Raw genomic sequence first — 24,189 nt, forward strand, 5'->3', positions numbered from 1 at the left:
AATGCTGAGTGAGTCCCTCAGAAGACTAAAGACAAACAAAAATGAAAGAAAAAACAAAAAGGTCCAAAGGAAAAAGGTGGTTTCCCAAGAAGAAAATGACTCAAGGCTCAAGGAAGTCCATTCTTGGAGTTAGAAAGAGTTTTAGGACAGTAGCTGTTTGCAGGGAGAGGTACAGTGGAAACTGAATCTGAGAAAACCAGAGAGTAAGTGAAGAAATGGAAGTGAAAGGCTGCAAGTAGCTTTCTGGAAGTTGGAGGATAGGATGGGGACACGACGAGTAAGATTTTGTCTCGCTGGGCTGTGACTCTAGTACTACTTAGTGAATAAACCTGGAGCAGCCTGGTTTAGGGGTCTCTCTTCCTTTCTTAGTTCATGCATCCACCAAAATACAGATCAGGAAATTCTTCCACAGACATTGGTCAGTTCAGCAAAGAGAAAACAAAGATCAGCATCGGCCCACCTCTAACTGGAAAGCTCAGAGTCAGTTCTAAAACTGTAAGTTTTAGGTACACCAACATCTGTTAGGAACAAAATTCCTGATACTTTATGGCACCCAGACTTCAGCTACCTAAATCCTAACACCATGTTTATTTTTTACATCTTTTAAAGGAACTGAGCCAGAAGCAAACAATTCTTCAAATTTTCTACTCAGTTCTTTTAATCAGACCTCCACTTACTATTCTAATCTTCGTGGTCCAAATGTTAGATTCAAGTTCATCAGAGAGACCATTTCATTGGGGTAATAACCATTCTCTGGGAAAATCCTTTGACCTTCCAAGGAAAATTTTTTCTTCCCTCCCATCATCCACTAATCCCAGATTTTCCCAAGAGTTTTGCCAGAGGGCACCCCTCGGGGGTTAGCTCTGACCAAATTCCCTATCCCTGAGCTGAACCCAACCCTAATGTGCACTGTTTTGTTTGTACTGGATATTTTGCTAGAGTTGTCTCTTGGTCCAACAGGATTTCATCACAGAAAATAAATCACAGACACAACCAGGTCATACAGTCTTAACAACTTTGGGATCCCTATGCTATTGGGGTGGTGAAGCAGTTCTTTCAAATTCAGCCTTCCCCCTCCCACCCCCACCTCAAGCCTTTGCTTTGCAGGCTCCAGCCTGTTCTGACACAAAGCCTTTCACCATCCAGAACACCCACTTTGCATGCAACCAGGTCAATGTGATTGCGCTCCAGCAGAAGCTGACCTGGATTTAGGAATAGAATTCTATTTCCAGCCATACCCCTGGACTCACACACATTCTGCCTGACCTTGGAGTAGTTACTGTGCCTCAGATTTTTCATCTGTAAAATCCCCCACTTCCTGCCTCGGAGGATGAACTTGATAATGTCTGTCAAATCCTTTGGAGGGCTTAGTGGAAGGACAGTGTTGGATGGTCCAAATGGCCTTCTCAGGAATGCGAGCAAAGAGTCAACTTGGCCTGCTCTTGGCTCCCAGAAGTCAGATTGGTGTCAGGACAGAAAATGTGCAAGGCTCTCGAAAACTGTGTTAACTAATCCTCCTTATTTCTGATTGTGCTTCAATCTCACTTTGAATGTTAACTCTAAACCGCTAACCTGTTTCTTTCCCTTTATTCACTTTTTTTCCACCTACCATTGCATGACACGCAGGGTCAGTTTTGTGCATGACACCCGCTACCAGTATTGGTAGGTTTCAACCTTTTTTTATTTGTCTTTTCTATTATGTACAATACCTTCACTTGCTTGAAAATGGATTTTCAGAGATGGTCTAGAAACGCTTTAGGAAATGGCAGAGCGGAAGGGTCATTTGGCTTTAGAGTTAACGTCTAGGTGTTTGAAATGTGCTTATCTGATTTAAGACCATGACCGTTTTAATGTGACTAAAAATGATCGAAACCTCAAGCCACCAGTCTGACTTTTTTTCTTTAAATGATCAATATTTCGTTTCTCTTGATAGTATATTTATAATGGTTTAGTGTAAGAAAATAAAACAGCTATGTTAGCGAGGCAGGCTAATTTCATCAATGTTTTAAAGTTTCATAGTGGTGTGCCTTTATCTCCTCTTTGCTGTGTGTTAGAGTTATCAGAGTTTCCCAGAAGTATTTATTTTTTTAAAAAAATTATAAATGGATGTATTTTGAAAACAAATGTCTGAACTTGAACTGCCTTGATTTCCTTATCTTTTTTCATTGAAAGTGTTGATTGATTTGTTATAATGATTTATATCTCATACCACTCTCTTAGATCTAAAATTTCAATTATCCAGAGTCTGCCTCACATATTCTCAGGCCTTGATGCAAAAGCCTGTCTTCAAGACATATGTGAGGGCTCTGTTCAGAATAAAAGAAAGAGTAACTTGGGGGCCCAGATGGTCTGGCTACTTCACATGAATGAATTGTGTTAGAATTCATGGCAAGGCTGTGATTTCTTTACTCCTCCCACTTATTTATTGGCCCAAATAATTTGGAATCCACAGCCCAGCTCATACCACAGCCCCAAATTGTCCAAGAAAAACCACCATTATTTAATCATGATTAATTCTCGAGGAATTATCATATCCTAAACTGGGCCTGGAAATGGAGCCTCCGAATACTTAAGAATGATGATTTTAATCAAACGATGACCCTGGATGTTCCTACTTCGCTGGGTGTGACCAATTTCTATTTTGAGGAGAAACCCTGAATTGAGAATGAGCTATTGTTAGAGGTGAAATGTTTATAAATACATCAACCAAAGTCATCGGCTTTGGCCTTTCTGGGAATCACTGATTATGTTTTAAAACTTCCTTTAATTGTACTTGTAATAAGCTATTTTCCCTTTTTTATTTCTCTCCCATGCTTCCTTGCTTTGCATTGTGATTGCATGCCATCTGCTGGTTTAACCCATGATGGCTTGCTGCTCTGATATTCACCATGCCAAAATACCACTTCTATTACCATAATGCTACACCCTCCTGTTCATTGCTCCCATGGTTCCCCTCCTGAAAGTACCCATGATGCACAGCGCTACGTCAGCCACTGTCTCTGCAGCAACAACGCCTGCAACAAGTGTCCCCTTCGCAGCAACAGCCACAGCCAATCAGGTTTGCTCCTTTTAAAGCTTTCTTTCACAAATCCCAAACTCTAAATGAGTGCTGATATTTAAAAAAAAAAAAATTCTCAGTAGAGAATTTTTTTTTCATGTTTATCCATCAAATTTTATTTTGGAATTAGTTTCTAATTAGCCGGCATTTGTGGACAGGTTGCACTTACTTAGAGTTAACATTGACTGCGAATAATGATGTAGCTATGTTTTGTGTTGCACTGTTCCTTTTCGTACCTAATATCGTGTGATTAACCCAACAGGCTTCAGTTCCTTTCAGTCCAGCAATTCTAGAGCCCCTTGTTTGAGGAAATGGCCACAGAAATGTAACATGTGCTCATATGCCTCCCACCCATCTCCCAGCTGAGGGTTTCAGAACTACCTCAATTTGTGATTTGAGTCCCATTCATTCAGACCCATGATCTGTTGTGGATTCAAAAAAACTTTTTGAAACAAGTCTTTCCTCCTTACCCAACTTTTTTTTTTGTCCCTTCCTTAGCGTCAGATTTGTGGTCTGAATGATTCCTCTTAATATTATTTCATGTATCATGTGAGTCATATGTGCTCCAAAACTCACATGATTTTCATTTTGCAATCTGTTTGCATACTGGCCTAAGAGCCAAACCAGACCAGTAGAACAGCCCTAAGGCACCCTAAAGCATTGGCCAAGGCTGGATCTAAGCGATTCTTGGGGGAACGCGTGACTCTTGTTAGTTGAATGCATGCGCCCACCAGACCATGCATGCCCTGTTTCCCCATGAAAACCAGTGGGCTCTGTCCTGCTCTGAAGTCACAGACTCGCTGGAATCTTAACCCCAAGCAAAGCAACTTGCCAACATGTGCTCCTGGTCCCCTGGTCACTGTGTGAGGCTGAGTGAGCTCCAACCCACACCTCGCTTAGGAAAACACTTGATTGTGCATGCCTTCCCTTCCTAGAAGAGCAAACTTTTGATTTGATTTAGTTTTACAGGTGTGTGTGTGTGTGTGTGTGTGTGTGTGTGTGTGTGTGTGTGTGTGTGTGTGTGTTTGAGTAAAATCTACTGTTCTGATAAAAGATGCCAAAGGATGTGGGAGTAGACAGAAGGGAATGAGAGAATGTGAGAAAAAAATCATGACACAGTCCAAATGCCCGATCCCAAACAATCCCTGCAGCTGGGAAGGAATGGTTCAGTCTTCTTTCCATATTTGAGAGTGTAAGTGATTCCTGGTTCCATCACTGAAACATAGGTGTGAATGCACTTGAATCAGTAGAGAGCTTTCTCCAGTGCTCTCCAAATTCAGGGAAAGAAGGAGAAAAAAGGATAATTGGAGGGGTGGGATCAATGGGAGCAGAGGCCAACATCAGCTATTAATCACACTTCAGCTCTTCTCTCCACCTCCCTAGAATGCCCACATACCTAACTTACACTGCTTCAAAGGAGCTAGGCACATCATTGTCAATGCCCGTTTTCTTGATTAGGAAGAATGAGACAGACGAAGAGAGAGAACTTCTATTATTGTGGGTTGAGGTTCAAAGCCCCCTCTTCATTAGTTCACTCTTAATCAAGAAGTTGGGTTATCAGTTCCTTTTATGTCAAATCCTGCCTTCTGAGTCAGGCATCTTGGTGTGATTTTGGACACGATTTTTATTATAAAGATGCCTCACCACCACCACCACCACCAATTCTTGTTGCAAAGATAAATTCACGAGTTAAGAGAATAACATAAAAGAATAACAAAACGTCATTACATTGGAGTTTCATAGATGCCAGTTCAACACTTTCACTACATAGATATTGTTTCCAAAAAAGAACAGGAAACCGAGATAAGACAACATTAGTTTGTGAATAAATTCCCTTATTTATGGAAAGAATTTTTTTTATGTATCATATATACTTTTTCACCTAGTGATTTGTTGGCAGCAAGAACTTGGAGAGATTGCGTATGAATGTGTCAGTTTATGTAAGTGTGTAGGATGGTGGGGGGGGGAGAATTAAATAACCCTAAACTAAAACAAATTACTTTATAACAGAGCGCAATTGGTAAAGGATCCCACAAGCTTAGCTTCAATTAAATCTAAAGGAATAGAATGTTAAAAGTTCTTGACAGTAGCTTCAAGAATCCTAGATTCTGCATTGCATTTAATCAGATGTCACATTTGCTGGATTGCATTTAAAAAGAAATACAATGGTGATGAGAAACCCCTTTAGCCAGTTTTACTGGAGGTCATAACAAAGGAAAGTTGCAATGAAAGAAATGGTCACATGCATCAATTTTCAGATATGATACCCTGTATATGTTTCTCACTAGCATTTAAAAGCGGAGTAGAAATTAGAGACTGATTAGCCAAGAATTCAGGACAGGGAAATGCCAGGTTATTATTAATATTTTTGACTCTTAAACTCAGAAAAAGCCATAGCCAAAGTCAAAGATATTTGAGGCCAGAGTGATATAGCACAGCGGGTAAGGCATTTGCCTTGCATGCAGCTGACCCAGGTTTATTCCCTATACCTTATATTTTTCCCAGGCCTGCCGGGAGTGATCTTTTGAGTATAGAGTCAGGAGTAAACCATGAATACTGCTGAGTGTGAGCCAAAAAATATTAACATTAATAAACAAAATAGTATAAGATATTGAAATCATGCATCATAAATTTGAGCTATCTTATTTATTAAACAAACCTAGAACTACTCCTTTCCTGCTTGAAGATTCAGCCAGCCTCTAGTTCCATAACTGTGAGTCTAGACCTGCTATTTGAAATGACAAAGGTCAACATAGAAGAGAAAGGAGGTTGACAGTCTCCAAACGCAAGTCTGAGAAGCCACATGTCTTCTTTCTCTGAAAAGAACCAGCTCTCTCCAACATATGGTCGAATTTCTAGTAGTTCAGACTATCAGTGGAAATTGTTCAACTCTCCCATGTCTTTTATAAAGATAAAAAGTCCCCTGAAAAAAGAGGGGAAGGGACTAAGATACCCCACAACAGCTCCTCTGGCTTAAGTGTTCTTTTATATCTACAGTCCCATGATGAGGCAAGTTGAACCAACAACAAATCTATTCATTTGGTCCTCCAAGCTTAATTACTACCAGTGAAAGGTTTAAATTAGACTTAACATTTCTCAATCAAAAACACCCAATAATCCATATATATTTGGTAAATACAAAATAATTTTGTGGGGGCTAGAGAGTTAATACAGTGGATAGGGTATTTGCCTTGTATGCAACTAACCTAGCTTTGATTTTCAATACTCCCATGTGGTCCTCTGAATACCACCAGGAATTATCCATGAATACAGAGCCAGGAGTAAGCCCTGACTGAGCATTGCCCAAAAACCAAAATAGTAATAAAGATGATGGTGATAATTTTGTGGTTGTTTAACTCAAGAAATAGAATAAATATATAATAAATGTATTAATATCTTATTCAATTTGGAGCTTAGTATACAAAATTATTCTAACATTACTTACAAACCGCTTGTTATTTTCAAAATAGTATTCTAGGAGAACAATAGTACAATAGTAGAACAATGTTTGCCTTGCATGCAACCAATTTGGGTTCTATCCCTGGAACCCCAGTATGATCTGCAAGCCCTACTAGGAGTGATCCCTGAGTGCAGAGCCAGTAGTAATCCTGAAGCATCAAAAGTTGTATTCCCCCTAAAATATACTACTATTCTAAATGGTTTCTCTCATATATTTTATTACATTTTATATTATAGGAGAAATGATACATAGAGACATAATCCCATAATCCTGAGAACAGTCATAGGATAAAAGTACAATTAGCATTATCCCCATTTTGCTGATGGTAAAACTGGAACCAGGGTGAATTGTCATCACCAGCCAGTTAATCTGCAGCCAGTTAATGGTCTGACTAGAATTCAACCCAGACAATTGGGCTCCAGCAGCCTTGCTCATAATCATGGTGTTTGCTTCACATTTCAATAACTACACCTACACCAAAGTCAGTTCTTATACACACACACACACACACACACACACACACACACACACACACATACCACACCACACCACACCACACCACACCACACCCTCTTTCAAGTAAGTCTCATTAAGAGTAAGCTCCCTGAAAATAGGGCATGAGCAAAAAGTCTGGTGAACATAGCTCTGTCTCAGATGAGCCCTGAGCTGGGATGATGAACCAAAGGGAATAGAGCTTCCCCTTGTTCTGCCACACTAGTTCATGTTTAGAAACCTTGGGGTTGAGAGATGCTAATTATGATGTGCAACCATATATTAACCATCTGTGGAATATCATAGTGAGAGAGTAGATGGAAAGTATGCATAATTTCTCTGCACTAGAAAGTCAGAATTAGTCTTTAGTTGTGGGGTTGGGAACAGGCAAGTTCATGCACTCTTGGCCCCAAATTTTTCTCTCAACTTCTGCAATCATCTCACAGATAGCTTGATAACAGGGAATCAAAAACAAAATTGACTCTAAATCAGCCCATTTCAGCATTAACAGAGAAGGTGAGGATGTGAAAATCTGTAGATGTCTGTTTTGAAAAGAATTGAGTTTAAAAAAGATAAAAATAAAAATATATAAATAAAGAAAATAAAAGAATTGAGTCCCAGGGCATATTAAGCCAATTTAGCATAGGACAGGTCTTATTTTTCCTAGGAGAAGAAATTTTGTGTAATAAGATGAGTACAGATTAAAATTACAAGAATTTGGATTACCAAAGTGATATGCCTATATTTTTAATTATACAAGTATGTTCTCTTTTAAAGGGAGAGAAAAATTACTTTCAGATAGTTTGTCTTAATTGTTTTCATCAATAGAAATTATTCAACTTCTCTAATAAGTTCCTTGAAGGCTTTATTCAAATTCTTCAAGTCTTTCCCTACATTCCCACAACTAGGAGTGCTCTTTTTTGTTCTCATTATTTTACAATAATTATTATCTGCACTGCACATTTCTCGAAGCACTGTTATTATGAAGAAAGAGTGATGGCTACCATGGTGTGTGATGGGGCAAGGCCAGTTTTAGGAAAAGGGATCATCCAGACTTCAAAAAAGGTTACATTGATTGGAGTCAAGTTCATAGTATCAAGGCCAAGAGCTATGGTTTGGCCTGGTAGCAGCACACGGGCAGAACAAAACTAGGGAAAATGAACAGATGGATTCGAGGCAGGAGAGAGAGAGGAGACACAGGTCTTAAGAAGAACCTAAATGGGACAGTGAGCAGCTGGCATGTAGCCTACTTTACCTTGTCTTTAGCCACTATGGAGGGAGAGTTGCTGTGAGGCAAAGACAATAATTAACATTATTTTATACAGTGACAAAACCTACCTGAAAAAAATGTCCCAAAGCAGGAGAGTTGAGTTGATGGAAAAAATATAACTTTCAGGTTAACTTTCAATGGTTCCATTCACATCACTTTGCTTCCATCTCTCTTAGGGCTGCAGTAAGTGGACTCACTCCAAATATTGGCTGCAGATTTCCAGTGTAGTGAAACTTCACAGCCACACAAACTCAAAGCACATTTTAGACCTTTATGTGAAAGAAATGATCCCTTCATGGAGGCTGGAGTGATAGCCTAGCGGTTAGGGCATTTGCCTTGCATGCAGCCGATCTGGGTTCTATATCCAGCATCTCACATGGTCCCCGGAACACCGTCTGAATGACCCTTGAGCAAAGAGCCAGGAACAACCTCTGAGCACAACTAGGTGTGACCCAAAAACAAATTTAAAAAAAAAAGAATCCCTTCAGATTTGGGGTGAATGCAGCTGTGTTTCCAGTTTAAGCCATATGCACAGAGCGAGCAGTGAATCATGGGATTCATTATTTTACAAGTCGTTGCTAGAAAGAACACTTCTTACCTCTTGGAGATTAGGAGTTTAAACAGTGTTGGTAGCTGGTGAAATAAAAATGCTGTTTCTGGCGACATAGAAACCAATATTTAATCATATTTCTAAAAAGTGATGACCCACAGGTAACTCTAATCATAGCTTCTGAGCCTTCTCCCAGAGATTAGACCCATTCAACAGAAAAATTAAACCTAGGAAGAATTGCTTAAAAATGGTTGTTGTTATTATTACTTATTACTATTACTATTGTCTATTACTATAATCGTATGGCCCTCAAGCTAATAACATATTTTATAAATTAGGGGGAAAAATCACATTTTTAGACAAGCCTACTATATGATTACTATTACATATGATAGTCAATGATAACAATCTCATTAAGAAAGGAAAAGAAATAATTACATGCAACCCAATACATCCCTTATGTTTTATCTGGCTTGCTCCAAAATTCTAGAGAGGAACACTTCAAAATGCATCAGCTGGAATTTACTTCTCATGTATACACGTGAGCACAACTTCCAAGCTGTTTGAGCACAGGTTTGTGGCTATGTAAATTCACCTTTACTAGGAGAGAAATCTAGAAAGGTACAGTGCTGTTTTCTCTCATCTCATTTCAGAGCATTTTATAAGCCATCTATTATTCAGGGCCATCTGTCAAAACTATATTCAGACAAATGTAGGAGGCATTCAACATTCTCCACTATTCCTCACATGACCCATATGGAACCTGAGTTTGCTTGCAAAAAGTAAAAAAAAAAAAATAAAATCAGCAAAATATTCTTCAAAGCCTTCGTGCAAGATCAGTAGACTCTGAGCAGAGAGCTGTCCTATAATATAGTGACTAAAGGACAGATGACCAAATAAAGAGGTATTCCTTTCCCCTACTCTGCATCTGATTTCTGGGAACAGATGACAGAAAACAGCTGGGCTCCACATTATAACCCCCCTCCCCCCAAAAAAAAAAACACACCAACCCTAGGACTTGCCCTCGGGAACAGCATTTTCAGCTGAGACAGTCCACCTCAGCATTATGCAGAGGTTGATTCGCCACCTGAAACTTTCTGCTGATGTTCTAATTCTAGACAGAGATTCAGTTTCAGTGCATGGATTGGTTGATTCCAGTGAGGCAGAATTGCCACAAAATCCCCTCTTTTTATTTTTTTTTCAGATGTATCTAAAACTTTTTATGTTTTGTTTCGTTTTGAATATCTTTATTTAAGCACCTTGATTACAGACATGATTGTAGTTGGGTTTCAGTCATATCAAGAACACTCTCCTTTTACCACTGCAACATTTCCATCACCAATACTCCCCACCTCCATCCTCCCTCCCACCTTTTGTAGTGAGAAGTAATAGTGTGTTTGTGTGTGCACGTGTGTGTACAATTGTTTAGAGCCTCACAGAGGGGGAATACATTTGCAGCTCTCAATATCTCTTCAGTTGAAAGACAGCCCAGTAGAATCGTAGTATTAGCATTTACTTTATCATCTTGGTGGTCATTGCTTATCATTTTGAGTCTGAATCACTGGGAACTGGAAAGCAATTCTGCTAATATGGTCAGACCAAAAAAAAATTTTTTTAAGGTAGGAACAGGTGCTCTTTTTACCCATCCCCTCCAAAAATACACACACACACACACACACACACACACACACACACACACACACACACACACGAAGACAGTAAAGCTTTCATTCTCCTCCTCCAAAGCAGCTGCTTTGCAGGGCCAACATGAGGTTTAATTAATAAATGTATGTGCAGATTTTCCAAGGAAAGTCTTGGTTATGTAAGTGTGGTAATCTAGTACATTTTTATTTTTCATGAATAATTTGCACCTCATGGTGAGAAACTCAGTCAAATTCTTTTGTATGTAGCACCTGAGGACTGTCAGTTCCAGCTTTGTACTGTGGAAGAGACAATGCCAAGGGTCCTTGCGGGGTGCTTGTTGCCTGGCCGCCTGGTGGACTGCCCTACTTACCCTCCCTCATGCCCCCTGTGCTTCTGCGTTTTGCTAAACTGGAATGGGAGAGTCTTTCACATAAGTTATGAGTCCCCAGAAGTAGTTAGAGAGTTTTGTTGACAGCAATAAAAGCATGCCTGGGTTTTTCTAATTTTAGGTTTTTCTCCTTTGAGCAGAATGCTCCAGAATTCATTCTCTAGGTGCATTCATCTCCAGCTTCAAGTCTGTAAGAACACAGAAACTGACTGCCTGGCAGTAATTCCAATCTGTTGTCCAGGGCTGAAAGTTGGCTATGAACATAATACACTAGGCATAGGCCAAATCCATGAAGGGAGAGGAAAATCATCACTGCTGCGTGAACTGAAGCAGAGACAACCAGTCAACAGCAATGCCAGATCTGATGCTACCATTACCAAAGACAAATGGGTGTGAAGTCTGGCCTCTCTCTCCTACTGATACTTGCTTGGGGCCACTATGTGGCTTCCAAAGATAAACCCATCTGTCTCTAATAATCATTCTAGAGCTTAGAGGGAGCAGTACTAAGATCTAGGTATTCACTCATAGAAGCAATGACAGAACAGTGTCATAAATACCCAGTGGGCACCATGAGTGGTGGCACCATTGGACACCCATCCCTGATGTGGCCCAGAGAGGTGGGTCTGGAAGGATGCGTAAGAATTGGACAGTATGAACAGATGAGGTGGTTCTTGAGCGATATGAAATTGTGGAGTAGAAGGAGAAAAGGCACTGGCATGTGTTCATGTGGTACCTTACACCCAGGCTTCTATGTGGAAGTCAAGCAGATGTGTCTTGTTCATTCTGTTACCTGGGAAGACATATCAAGGTCATATCTGGTGATAGCACAAATCAGTAGAACAGTCTGTCCTTGACTCAGTCAATACCATTGTGAAGACAAGGGTTTCCTCCTTGTGCCACATATTTTCTCCTACTCACAGGTAAGGTCAGGCAAGGTTTCTGGAACCAAGATCAGACTTTGTTCTACCCTAGTGGCAGACCCAGGGCTGTTGCCAGTCCTTTTGGGTTAGAAGGCTCTCTTTGGGCAGGAAGGGAAGCGAAAAGAATTCAATTAAATGACTAAAGACCTGGCTGGCAGGAGGAGAGCCGGGTTGAGATATGTTATGCAAGAGACCTGGGTACACCAATCCACCGGAAGTGAGTAGGTGGACTAGAGTCCCATAGGCTGAGTAAAGTGAAAGGAGTGGGATCTGACTTAACAGATGAAATGGTGATTCTGGGATGGAGAAAGTAGGAAAGGGGAGATGAGGGGAAACCAGGAAGATACAGGCAGGTGTTTTGATTCTTTGCTTTCTGATGGTACTTAGAGAACTTCTGTGGTCTGTGGATGTCTCTGCCTCTGTTGTCCCACCCAGCCACAAGACATCCCCCTAAGGACTCAAAATTAAGAAGAGAATTCTTATTGACTCATCTTACCTTTGATTTGGACTAGAGAAGACACATTTGCTGATATTTTTCTGACAATTTCATGAAAAACAGTGGTCATTTCAACATAGAGAATGCATCATGCCTTAACGTGAGCTTCCAGGTGCTTCAAACTTTTTGGAAAAAGTTAGCCTAACACACTCCTAGTGGTCAGGTGATTGATCACATTTTATTATTTTTATTATCATCTCTCCCCTGGCTTTGGAGTTTTCAGAGATCCAGAACTGATGCTGATATAATTTCTCCTATAAGCAGTTACAGATCCACTTCACTGATCTGCACAGAGCATGCCCGGAAGTTCCTCATGAAGCTGACCACTGTCCAATGTCACCATTTCCTCCATAGTCGTTATTCCAGCAGGCACTATAGGATCAGATCCAAGGCCCACAACATCTGCATTCAAGGGTAGGAAAGGCAAGAAGTCATAAGAGCAAAATAATGATACACATCTATAAAAATTTTTAATAATATGATGGTGATAGGACACAATACTTTCTGAATGAGAACAAGAACACAGATTCTCATGGGACTTGTTTCAGCTAGAGAAGTATGGAGCAAGTCAGGACCCCACCTTTGTCTCTACTGAGTTAGGACAAAATTCTTCACAGAACCTTATAGTGTTCTAGAGCCTACAAGCAAACCAAAGATAATAGCTCATCTGTATCAAGTGGAAGACAGTAGTAGCCCAAGTCTTTGGTATAAATTATCTTATTAACTCTTCAAAGTGCCCAAAAGGGACTCTTCTTCCTCCCAATATTTACACGAAGAGAGCAGTTTAAAGAAGCTGAGAAATTTACCCTTATGCCTATACCCCAAGATGATCCATTAAGTAGCCAAATTAGAATTGGAACTCCCTGGCTCCAAATCTTCCATTTGGAAGATTCCAGATCTCCACATCTTGCAATAATAATGAATAAGAATCTTGCCAAGAATGGTTAAGTGACTTACTCAAAGGCATTAAAGAATGAGAAACTCATCTCCAAACACCATGAGTAGTCCTTATTCCACTGTTTACACTTGATTCCTTTATTTGCTTCAAATTCCAGTAAGAATTTTATAACATGTTCATCTCTCTTTTTGAGACTTGTCATTTTGTTTTTGCAGAAAATATTTGAAATGAAGCTTCCTGTGGTTTCTTTAAACCCATGAGTTAGTTTGCAAAGTTCTAACTAGCACTCAAGAACAAAGCTTCTCAGTAGAAACAAATGTTGGTTAAAGCCAAGATGAATATAATAAGAAATATTTGGAAGATATTCTTACTGGACAAGAAGATCCAGAAATTTCAAACTTTTGGCCAGTAAAGAGAACCAAGGAGTCTCATAGTCTCCCTAGAATTAGAAACAGGCAAGAATCTCTGGCTAAAATTTCTCCTCCAAGAAGAGTTCCCTTGTCATTAATTTTCATTAAAATATTTTGGATATGCTGGAATTTGAGCACAAGTCCCCCCCACATGCAAGGTATATGCTCTGCCACTCAATCACATCCCAGCCCCTCAGTAGTTCTATTATTAAACTAGTCATTTTAGATGAGAGCTGCAGTTTCACCACCACCACTACCACCACCACCACCACCTTGGTTTTTACGGAGACTCAACTTGACTACTTTCTCTGGTTTACTGGTATCACTAGTTGAGAAGGAATGTTTAGGTCACTGAGGAAAGAGTAAACCAGAGATACGTGGTGCTGAAGGTCAAATCATGGAGCTCCCCCCAGCCATGTTACTAGCCCACTGTGTACAGGGGAGACTAGGATCTGGGAAGGCAGCAGACTAAACAGTCTCTGTTCTCAGGTGCCTCACAGTCTGGAAACCCACGTGCAGCCAAAATAATTTTCACATGATGAGAATTACCTGAAAAGAAGATAGTCCAACTACTGAGTTTTGAAGTGAATGGCTAGTGATTAAAAACCCAGCACACGGAAGCTTTCTTCCTTTGCTCTGGTATTCCCCTCATTGTGTTGGATATTGTGCGCATGGACGTGCCATGTTGCTGGGTATAAAAATGGGGAAGCAAAGGCTCAAAAAGGCCACAGAGCTGGTTGTGGTTACAGATTAATTCCTGAAATCCCAGTCCGGGACTTGTTTCATTTTTTTCCTAGGCACCCTCATTTTATACACGAATGAATATTTCCCTCTCTTCATTTCTCCCACTCTTCTCTCTCTCACCCCTCCCTCTTTCCCTCTCTTTCTCACAAAAGAAGTAAAAAAGGAAAATGCCTAATTTTGCTTGTAAATTTTGCCAGATGTCCATGCCTGGTGACAGGCCCATACTAGGGCCCCTTCCTGTCTCATTTGTAGCATGAACCCACAACCATCCCTCTTCCTTTCACTGGATATTAACTTTGGGTTATTTTCTGCCTTTGAGTATATTGAATACCAATTCTTAGCAGGCTGAATCTTACATTCTGCTCCACTATTAACAGTGACTAAATACTAGATGGCTGAGATCTGCCCAAGATTCTTGTATGGCGGCAGTGATTGCAGAAGCGGCCTCGAGCAGAAGGAAAAGGACCATATAAGTTGAACCCAAGAGCACCTTGGTTCTGCGACTTTTCTGGGTCTGAGCTTTTCATTGGCTACTGCCAAGAATGCTCCATATTAAAGAAATGAAATACATGTGAGAAATTTAGGCAACTGCAGAAGCTCTTGCTTAAAAGGGGCTAGAGTTTGCTTCAATTCCACCTTCCCATCCAGAGGCCAAGTTCAAGGAAATGGTCCCAAATGTGACATCCATTTCATCACAGACTACCTCACTTGATCCTCGCTGTTGAGATGCTCAATATTTCTAGAGAGTTCCTCAAATTAGGTCCCAAATGTAATACATGGTTTCTTGAGGAAGTGGAGCAATTGCACTTTACTATAAAGACAGCCCCTCATTTGAAAGATGTATTGGCAGAATTCCTGCCTTCACTTAATGTGAGAGAGATTATTGAGCTGAAGAAAAGAATTTATTTAACTTGTGACATTGCTTTCACACCTTCATTTATTTAACTCCCAACACTGCATCATGATGGTCCTGGACATAGGTGACATGTTCTCCAGTTTCTTTTATCTTTGGGGTCCAGGAAAGATGAGAGAGAAAAAAAAAAAAACTAACCTAAACCCACAGCACCAAGTGATGTTCGGAAAATCCTTTCTCCACCTGCTCATTGGAGCAGCACCAAGGAGCCCCCTGGTGGCATCTGTGAGTGAACTGCTCTTGGGGCAAGGTTTGGCACTGTGGCCTTTGGGGGATGCTCCATAGAAAGGTGGGAGCAGAGACTGACCGCGTCTAGGAAGCCATCAGACTTGCACTCCACCCTCTTGTTCTCATTTCTCTTTCTTTTGACTGCATTGCCTTGATCTGCCTGCTTTCTCATTTCATGGCTGTGTGGCCTTCCAGTACCCAGCTCGGTTTGCTTGAACCTTTTCTGGCACCGGAGAGCAAAGCTGGTCTCCCAAGTACCTTTCTTTCTGACCACACACCCAACACTCCTCATGTGCCTTTGTTTCAGATCCTCCTCACAGCTTCTGGAGAGCACAAGCAAGAATAAGTCTGTTCTCTGATTCTTCTTCCTATGTCCCCCCCTCTCTTTCTCTCTCTCTGTCTGTCTTTCTCTCTGTCTCTGTCTCTCTCTGTCTCTCTCTGTCTCTCTCTCTGTCTCTCTCTCTCTCACTTTCTCTCTCTCTGTCTCTCTGTCTCTCCTCTCTCCTCTCTCCTCTCTCCTGTAGGCAGCCTGGATGTTGTACCAGAGAGGTATAATTGATAGGAGTTGGATTTGGGGTGCAGAAGTCAGGATTATTATCAGACTGCACACTAATGCTGCCCAGAATCTAGATTTCTCCACAGGCAACATGGACTCATGTGAGGAATAGCATCTGTCAGATCAAAGATGTTCATAGATGGATTCCAGATAGATAGTTCATAGTCACTGTCAGCTCCCATCAGAAATCATCAGGAAGGTCAAAGTTCTTCGCCTTTCTGGTAAAGACTCAGTGTGAGGACACTCAAAGGTCTGAAGCACGTGCCTTAAATGTGCAAGGCTCCAAGTTCAATCCTTGGCACCACAAGGTTTTTTCTCTGGTGATACTCAGCACCTCTAGGGCCAAGCAGCACCACATCCCTGGCCTGAGCATTTGAACCATCATATATACACAATAAGGTCAATGAGTATTGACAGGAGTGATCTCAGACACCTTTCAAAAATTCATTTTGACTCTTTTCTTTTTTTAAAACTCCTTGGTTTTGGTACCACATCCAGAAGCACTTAGGGGTTACTCCTAGATCTGTGCTCAGAAATCACTCCGTGGACCTTTTTGGATGCCAGGGATCAAACCTGGATTGGCTGTATGCAAGGCAATCACCCTACCCACTGTGCTATCACTCTAGCCCTCATTGTGTCTAGTTTCAAGTGATTATTTTCTTGTATATTAGAAATCAGAGTTGAGAAATGTTTTTACTCAACTACCACAGAGTATAAATATTAGACAGAAATAAGGCATCAGCAGAATGTGTCATGGAAAGTCGAGGAATTGGAGCCTGGAACATAAACTTTCTTTCAATCCCAGAGGACAAAACAACCATCCTGACACTTTTCTTTAAGTCTGCTGATGCTGGGGGTGTTCCCGACATCCTTCTCAAAAGTATAACTGATTAGCAGAGCTGTACATTTCCTCCCACAATCTGGGTAATGCCATTTTTGTGTAAATAATAAAAAAAAATCTGCTTTGTATGGGAGGCAAATGTGGCATGAAATACTGTCCTCCCTCAGAACAACATCCTTTTAGAATGAGACTCCCCCAAGATTACACTGTTTCCATGAGTCTTTTCATATACCACTAATTATCCTGGAACTCTTTATACCATGCAACTTTGCAAATAATCATCAAAGAATCCAAAGTTCTTGAATGTGTTTACTTAGTAAAGCTCATCGTGAGAATTGCTTTGATAATATTATTCCCAACAAGACATAAAAGAAAGTACACACTTTACTTCAGTAATCGAAGTTACTGTTAACAACAGAATTATTTTGCAGCTAGATAGTGTGTAGATATCCCTCTGCTTTGTAAAGTCTGCTTCATCCAAAATCCTTCACAAGCTTTTCCTCTTAGATAAGATGAGGAAGTAGTGGGTGCCTTACGTGCTGAAAGCTAGAGACAGGATGGAGAGAACATTAAATAGCGGAGAAACAGGAAGAAGGGAAAATGATGGAGCAGAGGAAGAACATGTCTAACAGAGTAAGACCCTGTAGTGGTCAGTAGCAGGCAAGATTCAGTATATATATATAGTTTTTTACTTTTTTCACTTAATAAATTTTGAGGTGATATATTCTTTCTCTCAGGAAGATTTGTTTTGAGAAAATTGGACCATATACCCATTCAATACTTCTAGTAAATCTTTTTTAAACATTTCTACATGTGGCCTTTTTGTTTATCTGCCAAGATTCAATCTTCTGTGATTGATTTTGCCTCAACAATAAATATTTTTTTAATTTTATTTGTATAGAAAGAGATGAGAGAAATGGAGAGGAATATTCTTGATCATTCCTTAACAGCCCTGGAAGTAGGCAGAGTTAGATGATAGATAGATAGATAGATAGATAGATAGATAGATAGATAGATAGATAGATAGATAGATAGATAGATAGATAGATGCCATCATTGTAGAATTGTATCTTCAATAAATTCTTATTAATCAGTCATCTATACAAATTAAATGAAAGCTGACTCTAGATAGATAGATAGATAGATAGATAGATAAATAGATGCCATCATTGTAGAATTGTATCTTCAATAAATTCTTATTAATCAGTCATCTATACAAATTAAATGAAAACTGACTCTTATCCTGTGGAACTCAGTTTTGTTGGGTTTATTCACCAAGGCAGAAGCTATTCTTGAAATACATGTTTTCATGCTAGTGGTCTCCAGATATATTGAAACTCCTTCAAATTCCAACAAAGACACACCAACATTTTATATGATGGAGTTTATTTCAATCTTCAAGCCCAATATTACAAAACACCATTGAATTACTCTTCACAGGAGGACTTAACTGAAACCTCTAGATAATCTTCTCTACTTACATTTTGATTCATATTTCCAGGAATCTAAATCTTTACCACTGTTTTGTACCATGTGGCCTGAGCAGTAGGAATTTTTACCAAACAATATTGAGCCCCATTTTAAAGATTGAACTCAGCTGGCATCCCCAAATCTTTTCAGTGAATATATTTACTAGTAAGCTAGTGGACAGATGCTAGTGAACATTTCTAAAAGTTGTAATAGTAGAAGCCCCCAATTTCCAAAATTATTCTTTTGTATAGATCAAGTACTGAGTCAAAAAAAAAATCAGGTGAGACTGAAGAGATAGTAAAGCAAATAAGGCACTTGTCTTGCACATAGATTCTATCCCAGTATTTGAGCCCACCAGGAGTGATCCCTGAGCATAAAGTCAGGAATAATTCTTGGACACAGCCTGGTGTAACCCAGTACTTCTTACCACACATGCACGCACGTACGCGCGCGTGCACACACACACACACACACACACACACACACACACACACGCACACACACAAATACACAGAACTCAGAAGGTTTTCTTCCTTATTTCTCTAAGCACTAAGGAAAATCTCCATTGATTTGTCTCTGTTCAACCTTCTTTACATGAGGGTTAAGTTAGCTATTGAGTGCATGCTGCCAATGCAAGTGTTTCCATCTCTGCAGAGACAATTGTTTTCTTTTCCATTGAGTATATTTCTCACGCTTATCAGTTCCTTTTCAGTGGCACACCGCCAACAATAAGAGCCTACAGAGGGCTCCGTTTAAATTCCTCAATGTCCTAAAAGAGAATAAAGCAAGATACATATTTCTTGTCCAGTGAATCACTTAATGAGGAACAGTACTTTCTTCTTAGATATAAGGCATATATTAGTCTATTGCCTTATCCTGCTACTAAGACAACTTGTCTCTCTGTGTGGCCTTGCTTGCTACCTATCTCAAGATGTTAAAATACAGTTGATCTTAACCAAAAGACTGAGAAGCGATCAAGATGCCAAAATAGCAATCCAGGGGCCAGAGTTATGGTACAATGGGTAGGGCACTTGCCTTGCATGTGGCCTACCAAGATCTATCCCTGGTATCCTATAGGGTTCCCTGGGACCATAGGAGAATTCCTAAGTACAGAGGCAGGAGTAAAACCTCAGCACTACCAGGTATGGCCTCAAAACAAACAAATTAAAATAAAATAAAATAATAAAATAGCAATCCAAATTTTATAGGCATCTCCTCCAAGAAAAAAAATGCATGACTCCAAGAGAATACAAACTCATGGCTGCATTTAACCCAAAGATTTATCTGCTTTATATAGTGTAAATCCCCAGATTCTTTGGGAAATGAGAAGTCCCAAGTAATAGAATCCCAGGAAGCAATTGGTTCTAGTTGCATAGTCGCTAATCTGTTCTGCCTGGACACAAGTCCTTCCATCTACACATGACTTCCTGGTCCATACTTGCTTGTACTTATTTTTTGCTTGGTTCCAGAAAGCTAAGTAGTTAGGTAGAACCTGACCCAATACTCATTTTAACAAGTTTGATTGCCATTGCTCCAGTAATCAATGTTATTGCTCCGGCAATTAGTAGTGTCATCAATCTGAGGATGCAGAGACTTCTCAGTGCCTATTAAGAAGACATTTTAGGGAAAAACAACTTAGCTAGTGTTCTTCAGTGTTATTCATGCTTGGTCTTCAATAAGTATGAAACTAACCATGCTCTGGGAGCAACTTAAGGATATATGTTAGGTAGCATCATCAGATGCTTAAGTCCAACCAACTGGAAGAGATTCATCGATGGGTAGATATCTGATCCCAAACTCATATTTTAGCATCACAGGTTCCCTTGTTATAACTAAAAGGTGCACTAAAGATTTATGAATGTACAGTGCACTTTGATGCATTTTTGAATGCTGAAGGTCTTTGAGAGGAAGTCTGTCTCTTTTAACTGGAGGATCGCTGGTTTTTGAGAGCATCAGCTATTCTCACTTCTGTGAGTTCTCATTGGAAAAGAGAACTGAAGATTATGCTTTCAATTCAAGATTTTAATTTATCGTACCCAGTTATCTCAACTTCCTAAAAAAAAAAGTAGACTGCTTTCTCCATATGGTTCTGACACACATGCACACATGCACAGTCTCTCTCTCTCTCTCTCTCTCTCTCTCTCTCTCTCTCTCTCTCTCTCTCTCTCTCTCTCTCTCTCTCTCACTAGTCAGTCAGAGAAAGACAGAAATATACCTGTCTCAGTAAGTCAGTAAGTTCCAAATTTTGCCAGGGACACTAAGATCCTGTGGTTATGGACCTGGCATTTTGGGGTCAGAGCTTCACATGGTATAAATGGACACTAGAAAAGGTTCAGAGAAGGATGTGTTTGACCAGCCAGGCAAGAATGTTCTAGGAAGTGCAACAGTCCTCTCAAGTTCCTCCACAATTACTACCTCTCCTGCTGCTCTGGTTTATCATATCCACCTCCAAACCAGTGCACCAGACACAATTTCCTATAATCTCCACATGCATGGCCTCCTTTTCTCTGTATTCCCAAACTTCCAGGAGTTCTTCTCGATACTCACTTATACTAGCACTGAAAGAAACAGACAAAATCATTTGAATCACTGTTGTACCTCGTTCCATCACTCATTAGTGCCATGCCAGGGAAAGGATTCCTAGGCCCACCAGAAAGTCAGCCCGTGTCTCCAAGTACATATGAGCCAGTTGGGAACCATCTGTGCTCTGTTTCCCAGGTCAGCAGAACCTAACTGGTAACACTGACCTGTCTCACAACACTGATTTCAAACTGAAATCTCAGTCCCTCTTGGAGAATCCATAATCTCTTCTAATGTAAACGAAGACATCAAAGCTTCCGAGAAGTACCCAGAATTATTGTTCTTTGTTCTGATTTATTTGTGCTCCAGCAGGCCCCAGGAGAGATTTCCATTGTCTTGCTTGACAAATTGTGACCTTCAGGTAAACACAGAATGATCTCACTCATCAGTTGTCTACAGAAAACTTTTTATTGCATAATGCAATTTAGTACAGGGGGTGTCTCAATCACCCTTGACCCCAGAGTATAGGGAGGAGGAGGACAGAGATGGAAAGAAATTGGGAAGAGATGGGAAGAAGTGTCAGAAGATGAGGATGGGAAATAATAGGGGAAACAAGTAAGGGTTTGGGGTGCATTGGAAATGCAGGGAGCGATACAGCTGCATCTCCAAAGCACAGATTCAATGACAACAACAAAAACCAATTGACAACCACTGAACTTGAAAACGTGTTTGTCAGTGTGACAGGCTGAGTAGATAGCAAAGAGGGAACTTTGGAACACTAGTGGATGAACCTTGACAGTATATGTTAGAATATTAAATGTCAAAAGCTCAGTTTTCAATAGATTTTTGCGTCATAGTTCTTATATTAAGTGAAAAAATGCTTGAGAAATTAAGGCCTTTAAGGCCCAGAAGTTGAAAGCAATTTTGGATCACAAGTCCGACAGGGATGCAGGTCAGAAAAGACACCACAGCCAGTTCCTTGAGTGATGTGGTTTAACTGAGATTTTTTAAGTGGACTGTGTCTGGATTGAGGCATATCTTTGTAGGTTCATACCCTATGTTTCAGAACAACATATAAACCTATTTTTTCAGAGTCACATGCTTTGTACATATGCTGTACCCATATTCAGGTAAAGCTTGTAAGGCTTTGATCCTCCAGGCCATCACACTAAAAAATGTTGCTAGAAAGAGAACACTGGATATAAGGCATCGGCCTTATGTGTGGCTGACCCTGGTTGGATCCCTGGCACTGCATATATCCATGAACACCACCCAGAATAATTCCTGAGCACAGAGTCAGGACTAAGCCCTGACATAGCTGGGTTTGACTCAATCCCACCACCAAATAAAATACTAAAATGACAATGGCTATGGATGAGATTTTATGTGAAGAACACATGCTGTGTTTCCATGGTCATGGAAGAAATCTTTGAGAATACACAGCAGGGAAGCACAAAACATACCTCTGGGTCTTATATTAGCTTACATTTCTTTAGTGTGAGTTAAAATAGAAACTGATTCTAGAAATGCCATGTTGAAAACTAAGTAGAAGAGCCCTTGTATGTTCAAAATGACTTTTTCCTCCATCTCCAAGCATACATACCAGATTCTCCTGTTTGCTCCAGACGAACTCTCCCTACAAGGGCTGGTCCTAGCATGTAGGATGTTCTGAAACCAGGAATGTGCATGTCTAGGGACATAGACCTGGCAATCCGAGCAATCCACACTGAGAACTGCTACTTCTTATTTAGACTCTGTATTTTGCTCCTTATTTAGACTCTATATATTTCTAGAATGTTCCATCTGTAGTTCTGGAATGGTTTCACCAAAAAGTACATTTAATTTGAACTACATCAGCATGTTAGTCATTTTTGTTGTTGGCAGTGGTGTATTTTGTTTTTCTTTTTGTTGTTGTTTTTTATTTTTGTTTTGTTTTGTTGAGGGGGTGGTAGTGGGACAGAGAGTTTTCTGGGGAAAGCTTGGGCAGTGCTCAAGATTTTCTCAGGACTTACATGCTATCTCTCTGGACCCTGAATGTTTTTGTTTTTGTTTTTTTATCTATATTGTAGCTTATTTACAACAATTAGAAAGTAATTTGCTCAGGTCACTTTATGTTTTTATTTAACATCAAGACTTGATTTCCAGTACAGCTAACCCCGGATGTTAATCTGCAGGCAAAGGCATTGATGTAACGTATCTCTTTAATGCAGATTTGCCCATTGCTATCTCTTTAGACAATGTTTCTTTCCAGATAGTTAGGAAAGTCATTCTATAAAGTGTATTCATTTCAGTGACAAAACATGAATGTAAATATATTCTAACATATAATTTATATCTATTTAAGAAACTGTAGTTGTTGTGTTTTTTTTTGTTTGTTTTTTAGAAAAACTTACTAAAGGCTAAAAAAAGGAAGAAAACAAAATCATTTGATACCTGGGGACACATTCTTATTTGGAAACATTATAGATACTATAGAATGAAATAGTATAATTACTTTTTAATGAGCATCTATATACTTTTAAAACAAAGTTATAATATGACTCTGAAGAATTTGAATATTAGCTGTTTGCAGTGACTATTCAAAGTATCATGTTAATGTGTGTATATATATACAGTCATATAGCATTATTTTGAGTCATGTCTATTAGTGCATAAGACAAGGATTGTTGATTTACAAAATTAATTTTAAATTGTTGAAAATTTGATTTTATTTTCTGATTGTTTTCCATTTCCATTTAATATAATTATTTCATATAAATGGGTCCTTCCTGTTTCATCAGTTTTGCACACTTCTCTAAGTTTCAGTGAAATAAAACTCAAGTATTTCACGAGTGAACCTAGTTAAGTGCATATTACTGTTTCTATAACTACAATAGAACCTACTTTAAAGGGGGAAATATTCACATGTATAAATTCTCACAGACTGAAATAGGAAATTCTACTCATAGAAATGAGACTTATGAACAGTTGCAAGAACAATAACTAATTTTGACAACAAATACATTTACCATTTATTTCCTAATACAAACCATTGGGGGTTTAGCCAATAATATTTTTTATTCATTAATCACGACAAGTTTAGAAAAACATTGCACAGGAATAAATTTAATATTAGAATGTGTTCAAAAGCTGACTTTTGAAGCTGGACATGAGGGCCAAGTCTGTTCTTTGCAAAGGCAGAGTCAGAAATGAATTCATCCAGACTCTTATCTAATAGTTAAGCTTTGTCTGTGCTTTTGAATTTATTAAGAATATATTAACTCATTTACATGAATGTTCTTTATTTTTTTCTTCTTTAATATGAGATAATGAAACTTTCCCTGAACACAAA

The 24,189-nt window shown here is 39.5% G+C and overlaps 1 protein-coding gene across 8 annotated transcripts in view; it reads left to right on the top strand.

Moving 5' to 3' along the window:
• Positions 1-24,189, top strand: part of MBNL2 (muscleblind like splicing regulator 2) — a 172,203-nt gene that overhangs the window by 144,643 nt on the left and 3,371 nt on the right. For 2 of the 8 annotated variants that reach the window (XM_049778708.1, XM_049778712.1), the window contains 2 exons: positions 1,627-1,662; positions 2,964-3,058. The exons of 2 other annotated variants lie outside the window; for them this stretch is intronic. In XM_049778708.1, the coding sequence (XP_049634665.1) occupies positions 1,627-1,662; positions 2,964-3,058 (131 nt within the window). The remainder of the gene's footprint in view (positions 1-1,626; positions 1,663-2,963; positions 3,059-24,189) is intronic. 4 more of the 8 variants (XM_049778707.1, XM_049778710.1, XM_049778711.1 and 1 more) reach the window with 2 other exon arrangements.

The sequence above is a fragment of the Suncus etruscus genome, chromosome 8 (assembly GCF_024139225.1).
Source record: "Suncus etruscus isolate mSunEtr1 chromosome 8, mSunEtr1.pri.cur, whole genome shotgun sequence".
NCBI lineage: Eukaryota > Metazoa > Chordata > Mammalia > Eulipotyphla > Soricidae > Suncus > Suncus etruscus.